At 49.8% G+C, this 23,431-nt stretch overlaps 1 protein-coding gene across 2 annotated transcripts in view; it reads left to right on the forward strand.

Annotated features, from left to right (window-relative positions):
• The window catches only part of MELTF (melanotransferrin), a 45,415-nt gene extending 24,060 nt beyond the window's left edge, over positions 1 to 21,355 (forward strand). For both annotated transcript variants that reach the window (XM_084847902.1, XM_084847903.1), the window contains 8 exons: positions 130 to 281; positions 2,783 to 2,879; positions 4,606 to 4,800; positions 5,698 to 5,854; positions 6,547 to 6,614; positions 6,762 to 6,949; positions 11,059 to 11,257; positions 19,007 to 21,355. In XM_084847902.1, the coding sequence (XP_084704028.1) occupies positions 130 to 281; positions 2,783 to 2,879; positions 4,606 to 4,800; positions 5,698 to 5,854; positions 6,547 to 6,614; positions 6,762 to 6,949; positions 11,059 to 11,257; positions 19,007 to 19,077 (1,127 nt within the window). In that variant the 3' untranslated portion in view covers positions 19,078 to 21,355. The remainder of the gene's footprint in view (positions 1 to 129; positions 282 to 2,782; positions 2,880 to 4,605; positions 4,801 to 5,697; positions 5,855 to 6,546; positions 6,615 to 6,761; positions 6,950 to 11,058; positions 11,258 to 19,006) is intronic.
• The last annotated feature ends 2,076 nt before the right edge of the window (positions 21,356 to 23,431 follow it).

Raw genomic sequence — 23,431 nt, forward strand, 5'->3', positions numbered from 1 at the left:
CGAGGCCTATGGGTTGGGGGTCTGACGTCTGCACAATGCCTTCCATGCACACGTCAAGACAGGGCTCCGTGCCTGCCGCTCCGCATCATCGTGCTCTCAGGCCTCCCGCTTCTTTCTCTGGTGATGCAGGGTTGCCAGAATTCCTGCGCTGGTGCGTCTTGTCTACAGAGGAGATCAGGAAATGCAGCGCCATGGCCGTGGCCTTTCAGAACAAAGCTTTGAAGCCGGAAATCCAGTGCGTTTCAGCAACAAGCCCCGAGCAGTGCATGCAGTGGATCCAGGTGTGGCGCTGGTTGGTGGTGCTTTGCGATGGTGTGTCGTGTGCCGCCGCCACTGCCCTCTGCTGCCAGGAGGCAGTGAGGGAGGTGGCTGGGAAGGTTGCCGGGGGCGCATTACCAGCGCCCTGCCAGACAGGCAACGTGATTTGCGAGCAATGAGCACGCTGAATTAGGTCAGCTGACAGTTAACAAATTGGCTGGGTGTGTTTTATTTATTCATTCTATTTGTATCCTGCTGTTCAAACAAATGTTGCCCCCACCCACCCACCCACCCACCCACCCATGCACACACACAACGTGGCTCACGTCAATCACACAGGCGAGACGGGCTTCCCAACCAGAAAGGGAGGGGAGATCAGGCCATCCAGGCCAGGACAAGGTGGCGCGTTGCAGAGGCACTCGGCCAGCTGGGGCCAGGCTGGCTCTGCCTCACTGGCACTGCAGCGCCACAGCAGCCCCGGTGTGTCCAGCCATGGCAGGGGCCTGGGGGCTTCCCTTGGTCCAGCAGCCCCAGGGCAGCTGGTGCTTGGAGCTGAGCGTTCCTTCTGGCAGGGAGGCTGCTGCTGCTCCGTTCGGCTGATGGGTGGGACAGGCTAGCTGGGCGGGTCTGAGGCCAAACAGCAGCCCCAGCAACTGGCAGCGCCTGGCTCAGGCCACATCTGCCACTCTGGCTGGATTGAGGCCTGGGCCGGGGGCCCATCCGCCTCCTGCTTCCTCTTCTGTTGGGGCAGGTGTGTTTGGGACAGTGAGCCCGCTGCATCCACACACACCGCCCAGGTCCTCGGAGCTTCCAGTGGAAGAAGCTGGGAGGGCAGCCAGCAGATCGATGGATTGATCTTGTTTAAAACATCTATACCCCACTGTGCAGGTCACAGAATTTTCACCAAGCATGTGGGTGACGGTAGCCTGGTAGACTTTGTTTAGCTGGGTTTGCAAAAGGCTCTTGACAAAGCCCCTCCCCCAAGCCTCCCGAGCAAACATGGAATCAGAGGAGAGGTCCTCTTATGGATCAGTGCCTGGTAAAGAACAGAAAGCCGAGAGTAGGACTACATGGTCAATTCTCCCAGTGGAGGGAGGCATGGGGTCCCACAGGGATCAGTATTGGGACCAACGCTTGCAACTTGTTCATACATGACCTGGAATTAGGAGTGAACAGTGAAGTGATCAAGTTTGCTGATGACACCAAATTATTTAGGGTGGTTAAGACAAAAAGGGATTGCGAAGAGCTCCAAAAGGATCTCTCCAAGCTGGGAGACTGGGCGTCAAGTCGCAAATGCAGTTCTGTATAAGCAAGTGCGAAGTGATGCAAGTTGGGGCCAAAAATCCCAGCTTCATATATTCACTGATGGGGTCAGAGCAGGTGGCAACTGGCCAGGGAAGGAAGCGTGTGGTTCCAGTGTTCTGCTCAATGAAAACACCAACCCAGTGTGTGGTGCTGTGAAAAAGGCATATTCTGTGCTGGGGACATTAGGAAAGGAATTGAAAATAAAACTGCCAGTATCTTAGTGTGACCAAATCTATGATGTGACCACACTTGGAATACTGTGTACAGTTCTGGTTACCGCACCTAAGAAAGGATATTGTAGAGTTGGGAAAAGTGCAGAAAAGGGCAACCAAAATGATCAAGGGGCTGGAGAAAGTCCCCTATAAGGAAAGGTTACAATGTTTGGAGCGTTTTAGCTTAGAAAAAAAGGTGAGTAAGGGGAAACATGATGGAGGGGTATAAAAATTATGCATGGTATGGAGAAAGTGTGTAGGGAGAAGTTTTTCTTCCTCTCTCATAATACTAGACCCCTGTGGGGTCCTCCCATGAAGCTGAATGGTGGGAGATTCAGGACAGGTAAAAGGAAGCCCTTCTTCACACAGCACAGTGTTTAAACAATGGAATATGCCACTAATATGGGTGGGTTTAAAAAGGGGTTGGACAGATTCATGGAGGAGAAGGCTATGAAGGGTTACCAGTCATGGTGGCTATATGCTGCCTCCAGTGTCAGGTGCAGCATGTATGCTAGATGGCTACAAAAACTGCTGGGAGAGTCAGGCAGTGTTTTCCTTTCAGTGCCAACCTACAAGGAGGGGTAGAGGGTGCCCCCATTTGGGGCAATGGGACAGACCAATCTGATTTTCGAGGACCCACAAGGGGTCTTGCCTACATTTCCTCCTTTTTGCCAGCCTTTGGTCTTGTGCCTGTGCATCATAGAATAGTAGGGTTGGAAGGGGCCTACAAGGCCATCGAGTCCAACCCCCTGCTCAGTGTAGGAATCCAAGTCAGAGCATCCCTGACAGATGGCTGTCCAGCCTCGTCTTGAACACCTCCAGTGTGGGCCCATCTGTCTCATCCTGCATTTGTGGGCAAGACATGACAGCTGTAGGGGCGTAGTGTGTGTTGTTTGGGGAGAGAGGTTGGGGCCGCCAGGCATCTCTGTGTCCTACCCACCCCCCATGACTCAGCGAGGAGTAAAGGGGTATTTTCAGACCACAGACATGAGTTAATTTCCTTTCAGAAAAGAGCCATTGATGCTGTGACTCTGTCCGGTGAGGATATTTACACGGCTGGGAAGACATATGGCTTAGTGCCTGCTGTGGGGGAACACTATGCAGGTGAGGATGGAGGACACAGGCCCATTGTCCCCAGATGATTCATGGCTGTCTGGAGATTTGATGCACACACAGAAGTGGAAATGGAAGAAACCGTCTGAGCAGAAATTGCTGAGCGGATGTGGTTCTCTGAGGACACTGCAGAGCCTCCACAGAGAGGACCCCACAATACAGAGATTTGTGCATTTGATTTTCCTGCTCCCTGGCTTCCTCTGCAGGCTTCAGATGTAAAATTTCCAGAAATTTTGTGGCCATGGAAAAAAACTGAGCTTTTTTTTGGGGGGGGGGGGGGGAGAAATCGGAAATTTGGGGAACTTTGAAAAATAAGCAATATTTTTTTTTTAGTGCTCTTTACAGAACTAAAGTCACTTTGTTGCTTTAAGATAGACTTCCCTAACCTGGTGCCCTCCAGCTATTCTGGACTTATTTCCCATCAGCCTCAGGTGCATGGACAATGGGTAGGGATGCTGCGCACTGTAGTCCAAAACATTTGGAGGGCACCAGGTTGGGGGGGGGGGGGCTGCTTTAGGAACATAAAGCAGCCTTTCTGTTCCTAAAGTTATTTTGTGTATGACTTAGTTAGCTCATAAAATTATTATTATAGTTTAAAACTTTTAAAAGTATACTCAGCTAGTAAATTCGTAATTATTATCTGAATAGATTAGAACAACATTAAATGACTGCTACAGCATCAGAAACACAGGACTCTAGAACAAAACCCAAGCACATTTACTGTGAAGTGTTGACAGTACACATATACTGTACAGTGTTGACTCTACTCACATGTTGGGAAGCTGAGCATAAAAGTCTATCAGAAATATACTTTAGATCAATAATTTTAATAAGGAATGAAAGAACTGTCTATGCTGGGGATCTTACAGAGAGGATTAAAAAGTTCTTTTTTCCCATGGCTTATTTCCAGACATTTTACATCTCTTAGTCTTTCTATAGAAGTGTTATTACATAGTTTTAAGAAATCATTTTGAGGGGAGGAAAGGCTGAGTAACAATATATGAATATTTTGTCTTAAATTCTAAAAGAAAATTTCATAATCCGAAGTTGTTCAATTTTCCCCATTTTTTGGAAAAAACAAAAATGGTTCTCAGAAAAAGTGGGGGGAACAGTGTTTTTCTGAGTTCCCCTGGTTTTTTCCCGGGCCTTCACATCTCTGGTGCAGGCCTGTGCAGGCCTTTCTGGCTGAGACGAGCTGATTTTGGTGACCTTGCAGCTTCCTGTGCCCCTCGCTCATTTTCATGGCAGCTGGGGGCTTGGCTTGCCAGCCTCACAACCCAGCCCTGCTTTTCCTTTCTCCTACTGGCCTCAGCTGTGACCTTCCCTCTGTAAAGCAGCAGCCATGAAGCACGAAGAAACCAAGGGGTAACCGTGTGGGGACGGGGAGCCCTCCGCCCTTGGGTATGAAAGCAACCCTTGTGCCTCTGTGCCCTTCCCCTGTTCTCGCCACGAGTCCCCCGCCCACCACACCGCTCATGCCTGAGATATCCCCCCACTTCAGCCCTAGAGAGAGGGGTGTAGCCAAAACCCCTTTTCTTGAGCTTGGTCCCTTGTTGTTTCTCAGAGACATATAACTGGAAAGATCCATCCTCGATGTCCTGCTGGGTTGCCCTACCAAGGGAATTCAGCAGCAAGCAAGGGACGATGTGAAACAGCCCAGGGGCCAGAAGGGCATCTCAGGGTTTCCTTTTGTTGCTGCCCCCCCCCCCATGTCCAGATGGGGACACCACGAGCACGTATTACGCAGTGGCCGTGGTGAGGCGAGCGGCTTCCGATGCCTTCACCATCCAAGAACTCCAAGGGAAAAGATCCTGCCATACAGGCTATGGCAGGATGGCTGGGTGGAAGATACCTGTCGGCCTCCTCTTAAGAAAGGGACTGATCCAGCCTCAGGGATGCAGCACCCTCAAGGGTAAGGCGGCGGCGCTGCTCTTCGGGGCTCCGGCTGCCCCCCGTATCCGGAGGCAAGCGCGCAGTCTTTCCGCGGCCCGCCCCTGCCTCCATCGACCGCCTGAAACCTGGGGAGCGGCGCGCTGGACGGGAGAAGCAGCGGGCGGGGGGGCGCTTAAACTCCCCCGGACGCCCCCGCGGCCGCCCTCCTCTCCCTGAAGATCGCGGGACGCGAAGCCTCGGCCCTCTGCCCGGCTCTGGCCGTTCCGAGGAAGGCCGGGCGGGGCGTCCCGGCCCGGGAGGTCGGTCGGGGAAGGGCGAGCCTAGCCCCCGAGGCCTCCCCAAGCGCCCGGCCCGCGGGGCTGCCCGCCTGGCCTGCCGGCTGCGCCCGGGCCCGCCCCGCCGCGCCCGGGGCGCCTCTCGCCGCGCCTCAGCGGCTGGAGGAGGGCGGGCGCCGGGCTCCCGAGAGCGCCCTGTCCCGCCGCGAGGACGGCCCCGCGCAGCCGGGCGGGGCGCGGAGGGTCGCGCGCGCAGCTGTCCCGCGGGGGGTCCGGCGCACGGCGAGGCGCCGGCGGGGGGCGCCGCCCGCCTCGCGCCTGGAGAGGGCCTCCCGAGGCTGGCGCGGGCCGGGCCGCTCTCCGGAGGCTGCGCCGCAGAGAGGGCAGCCCTCCGGCCGCCGTCAGGAGCGGGTGCCGCGGGGCCGGAAGAGGCGTCCGCCCTTGAGGGGCGGTGGCCGCGGCCGGGCTGGGCTGGGCGGGCGTGGGGAAGAGGCGGGGCGGGGCGGGGCGGGGCGGGAGGCGCGCGGGGTCCCTCCTCCCCGCCAGACTCGAGGAAGGGGCGCGAGCCGACGCAGCCCCGCGCCCGGCCCAGGCCCGGAGCAGGGCGCCGCGCCGCCCGCCTGACCGCCCGCCTCTTCCAGCGGCGGGCTCCTTCTTCTCCGCCAGCTGCGTCCCCGCCGCCGACCGCGACGGCTACCCAGCCCGCCTCTGCGAGCTCTGCGTCGGCGACAGCAGCGGCCGTCACAAGTGCGACGCCAGCAGCCGGGAGCGCTACTACGGCTCCGCCGGCGCCTTCAGGTAACGCGGAGGCCCCGCGCGGCCGCTCTTGCCGCGGAAGCCGGCGCGCCGCGCTGCCGCCGTGCCCGGTCGCCTCGGCCCCCGCCCCGCCCCGCCCCGCCCCGTGGACGCTGGGCCGCGGGGGCGCGTTGCCTTGCGCCTCCCCCGCCAGCCCGCCGCTCTTCTGGTGCTGTGCCGCGCGCTGCTCAGGCCCCGCCCCGCCGCCTGTGCGGCGTCCCTTCGTCGTTCATCCGCGCCGCGCAGCCGCTGCGAACCTGGGAGGCGGTTTCCCCGCCGCGCAGCAGCAGCCCCCAAGCACGGCAGAAGCCGCCGCCGCCGCCGCCGCTCCTCGACCCGCCGTGGCCGCGTGCGCCTGTTCCCGCGGGGGCCACGGCCTTGCTGCGGGACGCGCTCCGCGTTCCGGCCTCGGCACAGGAGCTCCCCCAAAACCCTCTCGCGTGGCTCCGTGCGCTGGTGTGCGCGGGAACGGCCCCTGTGGATCTTCCGCGTAACTTAGGCTTGGGCGCTAGGCGCTGTCGCGAAGAGCGCGATAGCGAGGACAGGCTCCCGGTGCTCCGCAGGACTAGCGGTTATGGCCCAGAAAGATTTTCGGTGGTCTCCACAGCCCTGTTCAGGCCTCAGGATCTCATTCCGCCGCCCTTTTAACGCTGCCGCAGACGGAGGTGCTGACATGGCTGCTGGCCTATTTGCAGGTGTTTAGCTGAGAGTCGTGGCGACGTGGCCTTTGTCAAGCATACGTCAGTCTTCGAAAATACAGACGGTACGTTGCTTGCTCCTGACGCTTGTGGGCCCTCCAGTCATCCCTTTCTGACACCGTTTTTTATTTATACTTATTTATTTCATGTCATTTCTGTACCGCCCAATAGCTGAAGCACCATCCATTCAGGGAACCTGTTTGTCCTTTCAGGGCACAACACTGAGGCCTGGGCCTCCCAGCTCCAGTCTGCCGATTTCCAGCTCTTGTGCCCAAACGGTGCCCGGGCTGAAGTAGACCAGTTTTCTGAGTGCCACTGGGGCCAGGTACCTCCTCGGGCCGTCATGGTTCACCCAGACACCAATGCTTTGGCTGTGTATGGACTTCTGGACAAAGCTCAGGTACTAGTGAGCCTCCTAAAGAGGTAATGTAAGAGGTCACACAGCTTTTGAAATATGCCATCAACCCCAACATTACTAGGTGCGCTCAGTTTTCTTCCTCTCATTGTCCAGGAGTATTTTGGTCGTGTTTGGTGACTCTGCCACCAGAGATAAGGCTACAAGAAACAGGGCACTGTCAGTGGTGGCCCTGTCATGCTTTGGAACCCCCATCTGTCTGCAATTTGCCAGGTTATTTCACTGGTAGTTTTGAGGACTTTGACAAGAATATATTTATTTTTGAAAGTATGTGGCTTGTTTACCTGCCTTATTCTGCTGCTTTTTTAATTGATCTTGCTTTTGATATTTTACTGCTGTTTAGTATTTTAGCTATTTAACCTATTTTTTAGTGTTCCGCCTTGCGAACTGCCTTGTGGGAGAGGGTCAAACAAAACAGGGTATCTACCAAGTCAATAAATAAATGAACAAAAAAGCCTTGGGGCATATTAAAGACTAGGAGGGCAACGAAGATGATTGGGGGACTGGAAACAAAGCCCTATGAGGACAGACCAAAAGAACTGGGCACGTTTAGCCTTGAGAAGAGAAGACTGAGGGGAGATAGGATAGTGCTCTTCAAGTACTTGAAAGGTTGTCACAGAGAGGAAGGCCAGGATCTCTTCTCCATCATCCCAGAGTGCAGGACACGGAATCATGGGCTCAAGTTACAGGAAGCCAGATTCCGGCTGAACATCAGGAAAAACTTCCTGACTGTTAGAGCAATACGACAGTGGAACCAGTTCCCTAGGGAGGTGGTGGGCTCTCCCACACTGGAGGCATTCAAGACGAGGCTGGACAGCCATGTGTCAGGGATACTCTGACTTGGATTCCTGCATTGAGCAGGGGGTTGGACTCGATGGTCTTATAGGCCCCTTCCAACTCTACTATTCTCTGATTCTATGACAGGTGAAATAAGGGCGTAGTCTCTCTCTCCAGGATGCAAGATTCTCCACGCATCAATCAAACCAAGTTCATCCATATACGCCTGAAGTGTAAATCTCACTGTAGTTTGCCTCTTGGGAGCAGGCATTCTCCTATCTGGCAATGGATCTAAAATCTCATTAAAATCCTCGCCCACAATTAAATAATCATAAGTGATATCAACCAATTTCCTAAAACGTTCATGGAACATAACTGGAGAATCATTATTAAGCCTATACACGTTAATCATGGCAATTACCTTATCGATATATTTCCCAACCAGAATCAAAAATCCACTGTCAGGATCAATAATCACCTGTTGCACTGAAAAGAAGAGCCGCTTATGAATCAAAATAGCAACCCCTCTCAACTGTGTCAAAGTATCTGTTGGATAGACCTTCCAGACCCAATGTCTTCTCAGGAAATATTAATCCGTGGCCATTAAATGGGTTTCTTGTAAAAAAAGCTACATTGGCGTTAAGGGCTCTTAGCTTGGAGAGAAATCTCTGCTGCTGATTTAAATTCTGCAACCCCTTGTTGACATTCCATGAAATCACATTAAATATAGAAAGAATAAATTAAGCAAAATAAACATGTTGCTCACCCCCACACACAAACATATCTTGCCTATTTTACAAAAGTTACATACTTCTGAATGGTACAACATTTAAATTATAGAATACTTTTCAATCCAAAAAATTTGAAAAAAAATCAAACTAATATTTATTACACTACAACAAACGAAACTAAAATTAAAAACAAATTGTGGCACCCCGGCTGTGGAATGAGCTCCCTAGTGAGGTTTGCCTGGCACCTACATTGTATTCCTTTCGGTGCCAGGCAAAGACCTTTTTATTTTCCCAGGCATTTTAGCTTTCTAAATTTTTATCTTTGCTGTTTTAAATCTGTATTTTAAACTCCTGCACTGCTGCTAGGTTTTATTGTGGTTGTATTGTTATATTGTGGTTTTAATGTTCTACATACTTATTTTATATTGTTTTATTGTGTGGTGTTTGGTTTTAATTTTTGTGAATGGCCCAGAGAGCTTCGGCTATTGGGCGGTATAGAAATGAAATAAATAAAATAAATATATAAATTGTAACTGGAAATAAAAGCAAAAGAACACAAGTGTCCCTTGTAGCTTCAACATTCCCCACCAAAAAAGACCCCCAAAATATGACAGTGTTAAATAACAGTGCTATAATAATAGTGTTAAAAAAGAAAGAAAGAAAAGACAGAATTCAAAAAAAAAGAAGTCTGGCTTCCATTAAGAGTGCGAGACAATTCCTGCAACAAATCCCTGTTCAACAATTATTATATATATATACTACTTTGGAAATAAATGGTTATTTTAGAAGGTATTTTAGGGCCTTTGATGATTGTAAGTCCCTATACTCAGAGGTTCACGGGCAACCTATGCAGGGTAGGAGGAGTGGCGGAGGCGAACTTCGCCTCCCTGTCCTCTGGCTCTGCATTATCTGCTAGACGGGCTTTTTTGCTTGTCTAGCTGGGGCATTTTGGACGGAGAGAGGAGGAGACTGGGGAGGCCTTGTGATTGCTCATATCCCGGCCTCTCCAGTCTCCTCCCCTCCCTGCCCACCAAAACGCCCCCTTTTTCCTCTCTCCAAGGTGGAGTTCCCAACCTCTGAGGCCAGCTGGCAAGGCTCTTTCCACGCCAGCTGTGAGGGAGAGGGGTGTCAGATCTGCAGTTCCCCCCTCCGAGGTCAGAGCTCTGGCTCCAACCTGGGATTGGGAATCCGAACTATCCTACGGCCCCTCAAATGCCATCTAGGGGCCACAGGTTTTCTTGTGAGCATGTAAAATACTAAGTATATGAAAGAAGGATTTGAAAGGAAATTGTAAAGAAAGAAAGAGAGGCTGGAACAAAGTAAAACTCGCCTCAGTGCCTGGAGTGTTAGATACTTGGACAGTGTAAACATTAGCGAGCATCCCAGGACCAACTGGCCAAAGGCCAAATTCAGCCTCTTCAGCGATGTAGCTGAAGAATCCGTGGTGCAAATGCATGTAAGAAAAGGCTTGGCTGCATCCGGTGACTGAAATTTCTTTAGCTGATCTTGATAGGCCGCACAAAAGAGTGCAAGATAGCGCGTATGATACTGCCATCCCAGCTGCCTTGCCAACACCCTTGCTGCAGTAAATCGTCTTCTCTGATCTGGTACTTCCTTGGTGTGATCACTGCCAGAACCCACACCAAGCTCTCCTCTGTGCCAGAGCTGGTGGTGGGTGGCACCTGGGCTGGGCTTCACCAGCCTTAAGCGAGGGCCCGGGGGACTTTTAAAGCCTAGCATCTGTGCATACAAGGCGTCAGGGGCCGTTTCCCTCGCATCTGGTGCATTGCTGTTCTGCAGGGTGTCCCAGTGTGCTAGCTGCCTGTACAGGGGCAGAAGCCCTCAGACTACCAGATGCTGTGAACTTAACAGCGGGGGGTTGAAACGTTTTTCCTTTGTTTTTGCTCTGTAGTTCAGTATCCTGGGAGCCTTTGGCTGCGTGGTACCAGATACAAACACTTCTAAACAAAGTGTAGACCTAGAATTGCTGGTGGGTTGCAATCCCGGTCTAGTACTAACAGGAATTATAGTACAGGAATCTTTGAGTCCATGTCTTTCTTTTGTTGATACAAATACAAATTTTCAATTACAATCTAACTGCTAAAATATGTAAAAGCAACTAAAGTTGTATTTCCTAAGCATTTCTTCTTGCTACAGAACCGCAAATCAGGCCATATTTATACAGTTTCTCAAATATTACCTCACTGCCAATATGTCAATACTAATTGCTATTTCATAAATCTGGGTTCACAATCTTGACTTCTAAAAGAATCCTTCATGATCAAAACACACATACAAAAGTTTAAACATACACCTTCCAAGTTAGGTAAATTAATTTTGACATATGCCTTTAACAAAGCAATTCCTTCCTTGGAGTTTGCTAATGAAACACTCAGGTTTGGATGACACAACAAGCCCCAGCAGCCCCAGTCGGAGACTGCGTGTTCATAACAGCAACCGGCACAACACACCCGCTAGATGTGAGTCTGGTAGCCAGTGGCATCACTAGCCAACCCTGGCCACACGCAGAATGCTTTGGAATGGGCCCAACCTGAGGTGCTCAGAAACCCTCTGCTTGGATTTCAGGATTTCTTTGGAAAGGACAACAACACTAATGGATTTAAAATGTTCAGTTCCACCGACTTCCAAGGGCAAGATTTAATCTTCAAGGATTCCACCACTGCGGTTGTGTCTGTTGCGGGAAGAACAACTTTCACAGCCTGGTTGGGGCAGCAATTCCTGGAGTCTCTGGAAGGGCTGGCGTCTTCCCAGTGCTCAGGAGTGGGTGAGTCTGACTTGCTGCAGTGATTTACCCTAGACCTCTCCTCAAGGTAAGGGAAAGGCTGGCTTTTCTGTGAGGAACAGCAGGAAGGGAAAGGGAGTTTTGGAGAAGCGCTTCCCCATCACCCAGTGGGGGAAGCCCAGTTCCTTCCTTAGCATACAGCAGCCTCTCCCTTCCTCCTGCAAAGAGAGGCAGAGCTTCCTTCTTACTGCTTTTTGAGCAGGGAGCCAGCAAGGTTGGCAACCTTGTCACAGTGCGATACAAGATGGTGGTTGGGCACTGCCCTAACAGGGCAGGGGAGGAAAGTCTGTCTAGTTAGACTGAGACTCTTCTTCCTGGGTAGGAGTGACCCCATGTGCTGCTGTGTGCACTGTGACCATGTGCCTCACAGCATTCGTTTGTGGGTGGCTGGATTCTGGACTTAAAATGGTGGGGATGTTTGTGGTGCTTCTAAGGTACCAGCCAAAGCCGTGTTGGCTAGAACATCCACTGTCTCCACGGCAGCAGGGCTCCCTTCATACAACCCGTTCTGACTTTAAATGTTGCTTCATGTGTGGGAGGCACGTCCAGGTGACTCTTGTAGGTGCTTCCACGTGAAAATGTTTTGTCCCAAGTTGGAATGTGCATGTAACTTTCTCACAGATGATCTTACTAGCCAAGAATGGATTCTTGCATTGTTTAGGTTCATAGCGTTGTCTACCAACCACCCATGGGGATGACTAATTTAGGCAAAATGTTTGTTCATTTGTTTAAATATTTATAACCTGCCTTTATGCAGCATGTCCACCCAACGTGGCAAACAAAATACAGTATAAAATAAAATTACAATAATATAATACTATAATAAAACTCTAAAATTCCAAAATACAACCCACCCCCAATACATTAAAATAAATCAGTCAGTAAAAAAACTATTTCCAGAGCCAATTCAATAAAACAGCGGCATGGCCAATAAAATTAAAAGCCATTCCAAGTAGGTGGGTTTTTAAAGCCTTTTTAAATACTGCAGCTGAGGGGGCCAACTGCACGTCCCTTGGGAGGGAGGGAGTGCCAGGCATAAGGTGTGCCCCCCCCCCCAGGTGCATCCAAATAGTTCACTCAGAACTGTCTGGCAGATTTGAAATGTCCCCTACCCCCCCCCCCCAGTCCCCCAAGAAGTGCAGCTTCAGCCTCCAAGGAAGGATCACTGCTTCCCTGGACAACCGGCTCTGTGACCCTTTGGTGGAATCCCTTCTGCAGTTGGGAAGAGTTTCATATACTTTTCTTCAACCATTTCCACTTGAACTCCTGTTACGTCTTTTGGACTTTGCTGAGCATTAGCAATCTATAGCAATCTATAGCTTCAGTATTTAGGAAGCCTTTGGCTGCCAGTTAAGGATCTATAGTAAATTAATACGCTTCAAAGGATACACCAGAATTGTTTTATTATGGTTTCAATTTTGGCTTTGTACTAACAAGTATTAATAAGGGGAAAATCTTTGGATCCATTTATATCATGGAATCATAGAATAGTAGGGTTGGAAGGGGCCTATGAAGGTCCGTAACACTGTTCAGGAGGCAGCAACTAAATCCATCCCAAAGAAAAAGAAATGCAAGAAAGCAAAGTGGCTGTCTGATGAGGCTTTACAAGTAGCTTAGGAAAGAAGGGAAGCGAAAAGCAAGGGAGAATTATGTTGTACTTGAGTTCTTGGTTCTAAGGGAAGCAAAAGCCGAGTGTAGTCAAACGCGTACCCTGAATTTTAGGAAAGCTGATTTTAATAAACTCAGAACAATGATCAGTAAGGTCCCATGGCAAGCGATGCTGACGAGAAAAGGTGTCCAAGATGGGTGGGAGCTTTTAAAAAAGGAAATTCTCAAGGCACAATCACAAACAATTCCAACAAGAAGAAAAGGTGGAAGACAACAGAAGAAGCCAATGTGGCTTCACCAAAAGCTTAGGGATGACCTGAAAACGAAAAAGGACACATAGAGGAAGTGGAAAGAAGGCCAAGTAACAAAGGAAGAGTACAGGCAGGTAGCACAGAATTGCAGGGATGGCGTCAGGAAGGCTAAAGCTGAGAACGAGCTGAGGTTAGCGAGGGAGGCTAAAAACAACAAAAAGGCTTTCTTCAGCTACGTGCATAGTAAAAGGCAGAGGAAATAAATGGTTGTTCGGCTATTAAATAAGGATGGCAAAATGATAACAGATGACAAAGAAAAGGCAGAGGTGCTCAATTCCTACTTTGGCTCAGTCTTCTCCCACAAGAGGGTCTATGACCCCCCTGGCAAAGGCGAAGTACAGGCTGAAGGGGCAGGATTGCAGCTTGAGATCGATAGGCATATGGTCAAGGAACACCTAATTACTTTGAATGAGTTCAAATCTCCAGAGCCAGATGAACTGCATCCTAGAGGAATAAAGGAACTGGTAGAAGAACTCTCAGAACCGCCGTCTATTCTCTTTGAGCAATCATGGAGGACAGGAGAAGTGCCAGATGACTGGAGGAGGGCGAATGTTGTCCCTCTCTTCAAAAAGGGTAAAAAGGAGGAGCCTGGGAACTACAGACCAGTCAGTCTGACATCAATCCCTGGGAAAAGTCTGGAGCAGATGATAAAGCAATCCATCTGGAAGCACCTTGAAAACAATGCCATGATTACTCGAAGCCAACATGGATTTGTCAAAAACAAGTCCTGCCAGACGAAACTGATCTCATTTTTTGATCAAGTAACCTCCCTTGTGGACCGAGAGAATGGTATAGACATCATATACCTCGACTTCAGCAAAGCTTTCGACAAAGTGCCCCATGGTATCCTGATGAGCAAACAAGACAATGCTCTGTCAGACGGATGCTCTGACGTGGATTCCTGCATTGAGCAGGGGGTTGGACTCGATGGCCTTGTAGGCCCCTTCCAACCCTACTATTCGATGATTCTATGACTCTATGAGAAAGGGGAAGATATATCCAACTGAATGCAGATTTCCAGAGAATAGCAAGGAGAGACAAGAAGGCCTTCTTAAATGAACAATGCAAAGAAATCAAGGAAAACAATAAAATGGGAAAGACTAGATATCTTTTCAAGAAAATCGGAGATATAAAGGGAACGTTTTGTACAAAGACGGGCATGATAAAGGTCAAAGAAGGCAGGGACCTAACAGATGCAGATGAGATTAAGAAGAGGTGGAAAGAATACACAGAACTATACAGGAAAGATCTGAATGTCCCTGATAGCCATGATAGTGCGGTCACTGAACTTGAGCCGGACATCCTCGAGAGTGAAGTCAAGTGGGCCTTAGGAAGCATTAGTAACAACAAAGCTAGCGGAGATGACAGTATTCCAGCTGAGCTATTTAAAATCCTAAAAAATGATGCTGTTAAAGTTTGCATATTGCTGCACTTAATATGCCAACAAATTTGGAACATTCAGCAGTGGCCACAAGACTGGAAAAGGTCAGTTTACATTTCAGTTCCAAAGAAGGGCAATGCCAAAGAGTGTTCAAACTACTGTACAGTTGCGCTCATTTCACATGCCAGCAAGGTGATGCTCAAAATCCTACAAGCTAGGCTTCAGCAGTATGTGAACCGAGAACTACTGGAAGTACAAGTTGGGTTTCGAAGGGGCAGAGAAACTAGAGATCAAATCGCCAACATTCGCTGGATCATGGAGAAAGCAAGAGAATTCCAGAACAACGTCTATTTCTGCTTCATTGACTACGCTAAAGCCTTGGATTGTGTGGATCACAGCAAACTGTGGGAAATTCTGAAAGAGATGGGAGTACCAGACCACCTTACCTGTCTCCTGAGAAACCTGTATGATGGTCAAGAAGCAACAGTAAGAACCGGACATGGAACAACTGATTGGTTCAAAATTGGGAAAGGAGTACAACAAGGCTGCATATTGTTGCTCTGCTTATTTAACTTATATGCAGAGTACATCATGAGAAATGCCGGGTTGGATGAATCACAGGTCGGAATTAAGATTGCTGGGAGAATCATCAACAACCTCAGATACGCAGACGATACCACCCTAATGGCAGAAAGCGAAGAGGATGTAAAGAGCCTCTTGTTGAGGGTGAAAGAGGAGAGTGCAAAAGCTGGTTTGAAACTCGACATTAAAAAAACGAAGATCATGGCATCTGGACCCATCACTTTCTGGCACATGGAAGGGGAAGAAATGGAAGCAGTGACAGATTTTATTTTCTTGGGCTCCAAGATCACCGCAGACGGTGACTGTAGCCATGAAATTAAAAGACGCTTGCTCCTTGGTAGGAAAGCTATGGCAAACCTAGACAGCATAGTAAGAAGCAGAGACGTCACCTTGCCGACAAAGGTCCATGTAATCAAAGCTATGGTTTTCCCAGTAGGAAGGTATGGCTGTGAGAGCTGGACTATAAGGAAGGCTGAGCGCCGAAGAATTGATGCCTTAGAACTGTGGTGCTGGAGAAGACTGTTACGAGCCCCTGGACTGCAAGGAGGTCAGATCAGTCAATCCTAAAGGAAATCAACCCTGAGTGCTCATTGGAAGGACAGATACTGAAGCTGAAGCTCAAATATTTTGGCCACTTTGGCCAATATTTTGCTAAGAGAAAACTCCCTGGAAAAGACCCTGATGCTGGGAAAGACTGAAGGCAAAAGGAGAAGGGGACGGCAGAGGATGAGATGGCTAGATAGCATCACCGATGCAATGCACATGAACTTGAGCATGCTCCGGGAGAGAGCGGAGGACAGGAAGGCCTGGCGTGCTATGGTCCATGGGGTCACAAAGAGTCTGACACGACTTAACGACTCAACAACAACAACATACATTCTTCTAGACATTTCTAAATCATGCTTTTTAATATTTACACCTTATACTGTATTTTTTTTTGCTCATTAATTAGAAGTTACAACTTTTAAGGCACAATCCAATGGGGATAGTCGGCCGCCTCAGAACTCGGAGGCGACCGACTATCCAATGCAAGGTGGGCAGAGCACGGAGGGGATCTTCTCCTCTGTGCTCTGGCCACCCCCCATTAGCGGCTAGATGGGTCAGGGTAAAATGGGGAGGGGGAGGCCACACAGGGCATGGGAAGCGTCGTAATGACGCTTCCGCCGCCCCCAGCCCCAGGAACACCCCCTTTCCCCCCTCTGCGCACTGCTCTTCCAATCACGGAGCCGGGGACAAACCACAGCTCTTATAAGGTGGTGGGGGCAGGGAGGGGGTTCCAGAAAACTGGAAAACCCTATGGCTGTCTAGCCGCTGTCTAGTGGCCCTAGGACTGCGCCCTTCAGTATACAGTTGTCCTTAAATAAATGCACAATCCAATATTCATTCTTTGAATGTTATCCAGACCACCTTGCCAGTTCACTTCCATAGGTCACCCAGAATGTGTCTCTTCCCTTCAATACAATCACTATGTTGCAGAACTCAGAGTCAGAGAGACCACGGAGTGAAGGAAAAAGAGATTCTTTATTTAACGCGCGGGCTTAAGGCTGGAATCACTTCCAAAGAGCCAAGAGCCCCGATTTACATCAGCACATTGTTTTTACAGATATTGTGACACATAGGAAACGGCTCCTCCTCTCCCTCCCGTGTGGGGTTGCAGTCCTCAACATTTCTTCTCCTAGCACCATTGTTTATAATACAAGAAATGGGTTATAGGGTAGCCATGATAAGCAGAGAACAGCAGAGAACATGATATACAATTCTATTACCTTAGCCTTTGTTGACAAGAAATTCCTGTGTCTCGTCATCTTAGAACCATATATTTCAGAGAGCAAGAGCTCAGCAAGAACATGAAGCATGAGGCTACTTAGTCTGACCCCCGATATGGCTGCTACCACTATTCTTATTCAAACATCTCCAAATTCTGAATTCTGTATCATTAAGCATCTTCAGTTGCTTTTCACTTGGCACTTTGTAACAAGATATCTCACTTTGCTTTGAGGGAGGTGGCTTAGCAATTTCCCAGCAGCTTTCCCAGCAATTGGGCCCAGTGCTCTTCAACATTTTTATGAATGATTTGGAGGAGGTGCAGGGAATGCTGATCAAATTTGCAGATGACACAAAATTGGGCGGGATAGCTAATACTTTGGCAGACAGAAACAAAATTCAAAGTGATCTGGATGGACTGGAGCGCTGGGCAGAAAACAACAGAATGACATTTAATAGGGATAAATGCCAAGTTCTGCACCTAGGACAAAGAAACCAAATGCACAGTTACAAGATGGGGGATACGTGGCTCAACAGCACTACAAGCGAGAAGGATCTTGGAATTGTTGTCGATCACAAGCTGAATATGAGCCAACAATGTGATGTGGCTGCAAAAAAGGCCAATGCTGTTTTAGGCTGCATTAATAGACGCATAGCTTCCAAATCCCAGGAAGTACTAGTTCCCCTCTACTCGGCACTGGTTAGGCCTCATCTGGAGTACTGTGTCCAGTTCTGGGCACCACACTTTCAGAAGGATGCAGACAAACTGGAGAGGGATCAGAGGAAGGCAGCAAAGATGATCAGGGGACTGGAAACAAAGCCCTATGAGGAGGGACTGAAAGAACTGGGCATGTTTAGCCTTGAGAAGACTGAGGGGAGATAGGATAGCGCTCTTCAAGTACTTGAAAGGTTGTCACAGACAGGAAGGCCAGGATCTCTTCTCGATCATCCCAGAATGCAGGACACGGAATAATGGGCTCAAGTTCCAGGAAGCCAAATTCCGGCTGAACATCAGGAAAAACTTCCTGACTGTTAGAGCAATACGACAATGGAACCAATTCCTTAGGGAGGTGGTGGGCTCTCCCACACTGGAGGCATTCAAGATGAGGCTGGACAGCCATCTGTCAGGGATGCTCTGGCTTGGATTCCTGCATTGAGCAGGGGGTTGGACTTGATGGCCTTGTAGGCCCCTTCCAACCCTACTATTCTATGATTCTAATTCCAATCTATATCAACTGTTTTCTTAGAATTTGTGACTCCTGCTCCTACTTACCTTGCCCTTCAGCTGTTTGATACCCATTAGCATGGCTCCTGTTGTCTCCCCTCTCTAGTAATTATCATTTCGTATGAAAAACAAAACAAAAAACTTTGTTCCTGACCATTTCTGAGGCAAGCAAATGGGTCCTCCAACACAAAGCAAATCCCATTAACTCGTACTTTGTGAACATTATCCCCCTGTCTAAATTTACAATACTTTTTGTGGGGATCCAACTATCTTTCCAATGGGTGAACTGGTCTTGGGCGGGTTAGGCCTTTGTGGGAGTCTGGTCCCCAGTTCCATCATTGCCCTTAAGGGCAGAAGATTGTTCTGAGTGCTCTGGGCCTTTTCGCAAGACTGACTACCAGTACAGCCTAGTGATTAGTGTATCAAGCTGAGGACCAGGGAGAACTGGGTTCAAGTCCCCACTTAGCCATGACGCTTACCGGTGACTTGGGCCAGTCACTTCTTCTTTCAGCCTAACCTGCTTCACAGGTAGAACCAATGTTTGCTGCCCTAAGCTGTTGCAGGAAGGGTGGGATAAAAAGCTGGATGGATGGGACCGTGGTTCAGCCATAGTGCACATGCTTTGCATTCAGAAGTCCCAGTGTTCTGTTCCTGACATCCGCTGTTAACATGATCTCAGCTAGCATGGCAGGGACACCTCCCGTCCCTCTGCCTGAGACCCATCTACAGAGCCACTGTCAAGTCAAAGTGGGCCATACTGGGCCACACTGGTGGTCTGACTCTGACTTGGCATCTCAGGCAGCACTGCATGGTCAAAACAGATGGGAGCGTTGATCTTGTGTTCTTATGTGACATTCCAGCTGTCGAATCTGCGAATACTGTCCTCCTGCTGGCGACAAGTCTTGGTCTTGCTCGATTCCACTCGTCATGATCCATTGGCTGGGTGCCAACCTGCAGCAAAGCAACGTGCAATTGTGGGACCCAATATCATGGACAACCATCATGAGATCATCAAACCAGTGTGGAATGCTGGCTGCCCTCCTCGCCTTGCCTTCTGTTGGACCTGGCTCGCCGCTCAACCTGCCCCACTCGGGTGACAGATGTGCTCTTAATTCTCCAAGTGCCACCAACTGTGCCACTGCTGGTCTCGGGTAGATCGAGGGAAGCACGGGGGGGGGGGGGCACTTCTGGGCCCTGCATGTGCAACTGTCCCTTGCATGAAGTGTGACCTTTTCTGTACCAGACTAGCACTGTTATTGTATTTGTTAACTGCCTTGAGATTCCTGCTGTGGATTAAAAAGCAGGCTAGAAATTGAGTCAAGAGTAGAGAGAGATGCTGTGGCCATTTTCTGTTGTGGCTACACAAGGGGACACTGAGACATGCAATGCCGAGGAGATGGCCGTTTCCACAGGCTGACGAGGGGAACTGCAGCTTCCTCATAAGAAGGCGGAACCATCAGAATTTCCAGGGGGGCGGCAGCTGCAGGTCACTTGGAGCAAAGAGCCTGTTCCCCTGTTGCACACCATGGAGGGGACTGTCCACTTGCTGCAGGACCTGGATTCTGTCCCTGGAATTCTGCCCCTGGAGCATAATCAGTATTTAAACAACGCTGCTTCCAGCCTTGGGGCCTGTGCCTCCCCCCTTGCCAATAAGCACCCTGTTTCTGGCATGGCACACTTTCCCATGAAGGCCTGGTTGCCCCCAGGGGCTTTTGAGAGCCCCCCCCCCATGTTCTGGGGGTTTGGCTCTGTGTCTCCCTCTGGCCACATCTTTCAGTGCAAGGGAAGCAGACTCCATCCTTCGGTGGCATGCTGAAGCCGCTGCAGGGGTGGCCCGCGGAGGAACGCCTGGGCTCCCTTTTCCACAACATACCTGCAGTTCTGTGTGCAACCCCTACAATGGTGTAGGCTTCTTGCAAGTCACACAACCTTGCACAATGGGGCTGTACAACACTGGAGAGGTGGTGGTCTGTGGTGATGTTTCTCCTCTGAGGTTCAAACAAAGAATATTCTGGTGCACTCCAGACAAGCACTTGGAGACTCCTCTTGCTGACGGCAGAAGGGATGTTCCTTCATGCCTGAAGCTCAGAGACACCTTGCCCTAAGGAAGTGGGGAGACCCTTCCACAACCATCCCTGTGGGGCACCTGTGCCTCTTCCCATGTCCTCCGCTGTGATTGCAGGGATCCATCCCACCAGCTCCTGCCCAGAGGCAGGCGCCACCTCTGGGAGGGTTGCCAAGCCCACCCACCTGTGCCAGTCATGTGGCAAGGCAGCTGGTCCACAGAGCCCAAGAGTGCCCAGGTTGTAATGGGGCTCTGCCCCCTCCCCCACAGTCTGCACCTAATCCATCTCCAGAGTCCATGCTTTTTCAGAAATAGGGGGAATCTTGAGTGGAACGATGGTGCTCCTCTGAACCTGGCCTAGACGGGGCTCCATTTCTGCAGGATGAGAAGCAGCAGCCATGGCACTTGAGGAAGGGGCTCTGCACTGCCCATCTGGTATCGTAACAGACAAAGCAGCCCTAGGTGACCCCCACCCCCACCAGTCACTCATCCTCTTATTTGCATAAGGGTTGTATAAGGGGGATAGATGCTGATGCCAGCATGTGCAAGACAGACCATGGGGGTGGTGATTAACAAGGGTGGGGTGGGGAGGAGGCCTGTTGGGGTGCTGGTCTGCAAGGCTGACCTATCAGGCAAACTGACTGGTGGGTGGGGATTGGTCCTATGGGTTGCTGCGGGAGGCTGATTGCACATAAGCACCCAGTCTGAGGGCCCAGAGTGTGACATTTTGGATCTGGGACCCCTTCCTTCAGGGCTGCTGGGGTTCTCTCAGGAGCTGTGTGCTTGTTGGCTGAGCTACAGGGTTCATGTATTGTGTGTGCTTTGGCATCATTGTGTGTTGTGTGTGTGCACATTGAGGGCCGTGTCACAACCATCCAGTGTGGGTTGTCTCCTTCCATTTCTAGGCAGTTAGGAGCATTGTCTCTGATACACCCTGGGATTGGTGGGCAGTAGTGGTGTTACTAAGGGTGCTGGGGGGAAGGCTGGCTTCGTAGCATTTTTCATTTTTTCTTTTTGCCGTATTTCCTGCACCTGCCCTGGGCTAAGTACATATTGGACGCAGTGGTTGTTCCACCATTATATCTCTGGTCCTGGCATGATTGCAGAACAGGTTTGGTCTGCCCATTAAAGATTCTGCCCCATACTTCAACGTAAGCAAATTTCTTTTCACAAGGCCTGAGAGCAGCTTGAATGTCCATTTTGATGGTTCTTGTTCGTACAAGCTAGGACATCTACTGAATGCAGTGAACAGGATGACACTGAAGTAAATGATTAACGCCAACGGTAAAGCCTTGCTGGAGTCCTTGGTAAATCCCATATATAGTGTTGTACTGTTCTCCTTTGTAAGAGGAGGTCTTACAACAAAGCGTCTTTGCTATAGTAGGGTGGGGAAAGCCTTACTTGCAACTAGCTGGTGAAACTACAGAACACGTATGTGTGATTTACTTCAGAGTAAACATACTTAGGATTGCACTATTACTCATACACAATTGGGGAAAGACTACCAAGCATGCTTCAGAACTGAAGCTGTGCAACACAAGCTCAGTCCACAAAGACTCCATCCATGGCGGCCGGCGAGGGATTGGATGAACACAGGCACTGCTCTGCCTGCCTAATCAAGCCAATGCTTATATAGGGACTTGAGCTTGTTTGAAAGCCTTTTAAGAACATAAAAAGAGCCTTGCTGGATCAGACCAAGGGTCCCTCTAGTCCAGCACTCTGTTCACACAGTGGCCAACCAGCTGTTGACCAGGAACCCACAAGCAGGGCATGAGTGCAACAGCACCCTCCTGCCCATGTTCCCCAGCAACTGGTGTACACAGGCTCAGCACCTCTGGTACTGGAGGTAGCACACAGCCATCAAGACTAGTAGCCATCGATAGCCTTTTCCTCCAGGAATTTGTTTAAAACCCTTTTAAAGCCATCCAAATTGGTGGCCAGCACTGCATCCTGTGGCAGCGAACTCCATAGTTTAACTATGCGCTGTGTGAAGTTCTTCCTTTTAGCTGTCCTGAATCTCCCACCCATCAGCTTCATGGGGTGACCCTGGGTTCTAGTATTTTGAGAGGGAGAAAAATGTCTCCCTATCCACATTTTCCACACCATGCATAATTTTGTACAGCTCTATCATGTCTCTCCTTACCCTCCTTTTTTCCAAGCTAAACAATCCCAGCTGTTGTAACCTCCTCTCATAGGGGAGATGCTCCATCCCCTTGATCACTTTAGGTGCCCTTTTCTGTACTTTTCCCAGCTCTACGATATCCCTTTTTAGGTGCAGTGACCAGAACAAGACACAGTATTCCAAGTGTGGCCGCACCATTGATTTGTATAGGGGCAGCATGATGTTGGCAGTTTTATTCTCAATTCCTTTTCTAATTATGCTGAACGTTGCCTTTTTTACAGCGGCTGCACACTGGGTTGACATCTTCATCCACCACAGTCCCAAGTTCTCGTTCCTGGTCAGTCACCACTAACACAGATCCCATCAGGCTATGAAGTTGGGATTTTTTGCCCCAACAGACATCACTTTACACTTGCCTATATTGAACTGCATTTGCCATTTAGATGCCCATTCTCCAAGTCTGGAGAGAGCCTTTTGGAGCTCTTCACAATCCCTTTTTGTTTTAACAACACTAAGTAATTTGGTGTCATCTGTAAACCTGGCCACTTCACTGCACACTCCTAATTCCATATCGTTAATGAACAGGTTGAAAAGCACTGGTCCTAATACAGATCCCTGTGGGACCCCACTATTTACTTCTCTCCTTTGGGAGAATTTACCATTTATTTCTACTCTCTGCTTTCTGTTCTTTAACCAGTTACTGATCCATAAGAGGGCCTCATAGAATCATAGGGTTGGAAGGGGCCTACAAGACCATCAAGCCCAACCCCCTGCTCAATTCAGGAAGCCTGATTCCCAGGCGGTCTCCCATCCAAGTACTAACCTGGGCTGACCCTACTTAGCTTACAAGATCAGGTGCACCCAGCCCTTAGCTTGTAAAGGTGCGGCTTTGAATCCCTGTGTATTCAACCATCTTTGTGGTGCTGAATTAGGGTTTCCACCTCTCTTTTCTGACAGGCCCTTCATCTTTAACAACTGCTTGAGCAGCTGGCAGGCAGGCCATAGGCCTCTCCACACTGAGAATAGCTGTACTTAGTGAATCTGACCAGTGCAGCTGTGTGAGAATTTTGTTTGGTTCATTGAAGAACTGCCCTGAGG

Source organism: Heloderma suspectum, chromosome 3 (genome assembly GCF_057233095.1).
Source record: "Heloderma suspectum isolate Gila_16-S chromosome 3, 16-S_ref, whole genome shotgun sequence".
NCBI lineage: Eukaryota > Metazoa > Chordata > Lepidosauria > Squamata > Helodermatidae > Heloderma > Heloderma suspectum.